This window comes from Neopelma chrysocephalum, unplaced genomic scaffold (assembly GCF_003984885.1).
Source record: "Neopelma chrysocephalum unplaced genomic scaffold, ASM398488v2 Primary Assembly neopelma1_94738, whole genome shotgun sequence".
Classification (NCBI taxonomy): domain Eukaryota; kingdom Metazoa; phylum Chordata; class Aves; order Passeriformes; family Pipridae; genus Neopelma; species Neopelma chrysocephalum.
Genome location: NW_020923444.1, coordinates 243 through 2,995, shown reverse-complemented (window position 1 = coordinate 2,995; position 2,753 = coordinate 243). Strand labels below are relative to the sequence as shown.

Sequence of the window (2,753 nt, the reverse complement as noted above, 5' to 3'; positions counted from 1 at the left end):
GTCACTCTGTGGTCACTCAGGGGTCATTTTTGGGGTGCAGGAGTGGAAGTTGGACACTCTGTGTGCCCTGGGCTCAGTTATTAATTTGTTATTGATCATGGGGACCTCTGGGTCAGTTATTGATCCATTATTGGTCAATTATTGGTCAGTTGGTCACTCAGTGGTCACTCAGTGGTCACTCAGTGGTCACTCTGGCCCCCCAGGAGTGGAAGCTGGACACCCTGTGTGACCTGTACGAGACCCTGACCATCACCCAGGCCGTGATCTTCATCAACACGCGGCGCAAGGTGGATTGGCTGACGGAGAAGATGCACGCTCGGGACTTCACCGTCTCTGCCATGGTGGGGGAGGGGCCTGGGGGGTGGGGGAGGGGCTCGAGGGGTTGGGGGAGGGGCCTAAAGAAATTTACGGGCTGGGGGAGGGGCGGACACCCAAAATTTGGGGGGTCCCAGAAGATAAAATGAGATTTATTGAGGAATAATTAAGATTTAGGGGGGTGGGGGAGGGGCTTTGAGGGTGGGGGAGGGGCCTGGATAAATTTTAGAGACAAGAGACAGGAAAACTCAAAAAATTTAAGGGGATAAATCCCCAAATTTTTGGGGGTGAAATGGCGAATTTTGGAGGTTCATGCCCAAATTTTTTTTTTGGGGGGGGGTTGATCCTTAAATTTGGGGAGCAAACCCTCGAATTTTTGGGGGAAACCCTTTAAATTTTGGGGAGGGTCTCAGAGGGTGGGGGAGGGGCAGGTGATTTTTTTTAAGGGGTAAATCCCAGGATTTTAGGAGTTAATCCTTGCATTTTGGGGAGAAACCCTCAGATTTTGGGGGGTTTTTGAGGGGTTTGGATGGTGGGGGAGGGGTCTATGAGCGGTGGGGGGAGGGGATGAGGTCTGAGCTGCCCCTCCCCCCCTTTCCCAGCACGGGGACATGGACCAGAAGGAGCGTGACGTCATCATGAGGGAATTCCGGTCGGGATCCAGCCGCGTCCTCATCACCACCGACCTCCTGGTCAGACCCTCCCCCACCTTTGACACCCCTCCCCCATCCCCCTCCCCTCCCCCTCGATTATTTTTAATTTACTTATTATATTTTATTTTTATTTTACTTATTTTATTTTTATTTTTATTATTTTATTTTTATTTTACTTATTTTATTTTACTTATTTTATTTTATTTTTATTTTTCTTATTTTATTTTTACTTATTTTATTTTATTTTTCTTAATTTATTTTTATTTTACTTATTTTATTTTACTTATTTTGTTTTATTTTTATTTTTCTTGTTTGATTTTTATTTTACTTATTTTATTTTACTTATTTTATTTTTTTTATTTTTCTTATTTTTATTTTACTTATTTTATTTTTATTTTTCTTATTTTATTTTTATTTCACTTATTTTATTTTACTTTATTTTTATTTTTTTCGTTTTCTAATATTTTTGATTTCATTCTTTATGATTTTTATTTTGCTTATTTCATATAAACAAAATATATATAAATCTTTATTTCGTATAAATAAAATAAATAAATTAAAAATAATTTTTATTATTATAATTATTATAATTATTATTACATGTAATATATAAAAATTATTTTATAGAAATAACATTTATATGCCCCTCCCCCCTGACCTCTCCCTCCCCTCCCCCCCAGGATATTTTTTATTTTGCTTACTTTATTTTATTTTATTCTTATTTTTATTTTACTTATTTTATTTTTATTCTTTATTTATTTTATTTTTAAATATTTTTTATTTCATTTTTTATGGTGTTTATTTTACTTATTCCGTTTTATTTCTATTTTTTTAAGTTTACTTATATTGTTTTACTTTATTATTTTCTCTTTGTTTTTTTCATTTTTTAATATTTTTTACTTCATTTATTTTTTTTATTTCATTTTTTCATTTTCTATTTTTTTATTTTACTTATATTATTTTCCTTTATTTTATTATTTTCTCTTTGTTTTTTTAATTTTTTAAAATATTTTTTACTTCATTTAATATTTCTGTTTTTTATTTCGTTTTTTCACAATTTTTAAATTATTTTTTATTATTTAATTCTTTAATATTTTTAGCTTATTTTTAAAATATTTTTATTTTAGTTTTTATTCTTTTTAATTTTACTTTATCGATTATTTTTTATTATTAAGACTTTTATTCTCAGGTTTTTATTTTAAATATTTTTCAGGAGTTTTATTGGTCCCTCCTCTGTCACCCCTCCCCCTTCCTTTTTTTTGGTCTCTTTTTTAGGTCAATTTTTGGTAAAATTTTTTAAAAATAATTTTAAATTTCTATTTATTTTTATATTTTCCCAATTCCCCCCAGGCCCGGGGCATCGACGTCCAACAGGTTTCATTGGTCATCAACTACGACCTCCCGACCAACAGGGAGAACTACATCCACAGGTGGGGGAGGGGCCTCAGGGTGGGGGAGGGGCCTCAGGGATGGGGGAGTGGCTAAAATAAGAGGGCGGGGCAAAATCCCCAATTTTAACCCCAATTTTTTCCCCAAACTCCCCAAATTTTCCCCTTTAACCCCCTCCCTTATTTCCCCTAAAACCCAAATAATTTTTGGGGCGGCTCTTAAATTTTGGGGGAGGGGCCTAAATGAGTGGGAGGAGCCAAAATGTGATGGGGTGGGGCTTAAAGACGGAGGGCGGGGCCTTTTTTAGCCTAGAAAACATGGAAACAAAAAATGACTAAAAAAAGGTTTTTGGGGTGGAAAAAAAAGGGATTTTGGGTTGGAATAAAAGGGATTTTG

The 2,753-nt window shown here is 35.1% G+C and overlaps 1 protein-coding gene across 1 annotated transcript; it reads left to right on the top strand.

Moving 5' to 3' along the window:
- Window positions 1-98: 98 nt before the first annotated feature.
- On the top strand, window positions 99-2,453 carry LOC113980580 (eukaryotic initiation factor 4A-I-like; the record flags this gene model as incomplete). The annotated part of the gene is made up of 3 exons (XM_027707809.1): window positions 99-341; window positions 918-1,007; window positions 2,319-2,453. Coding segments are annotated over 3 exons (468 nt in total), but the record flags the coding sequence as incomplete, so codon positions are not given.
- Between the last annotated feature and the right edge of the window lie 300 nt (window positions 2,454-2,753).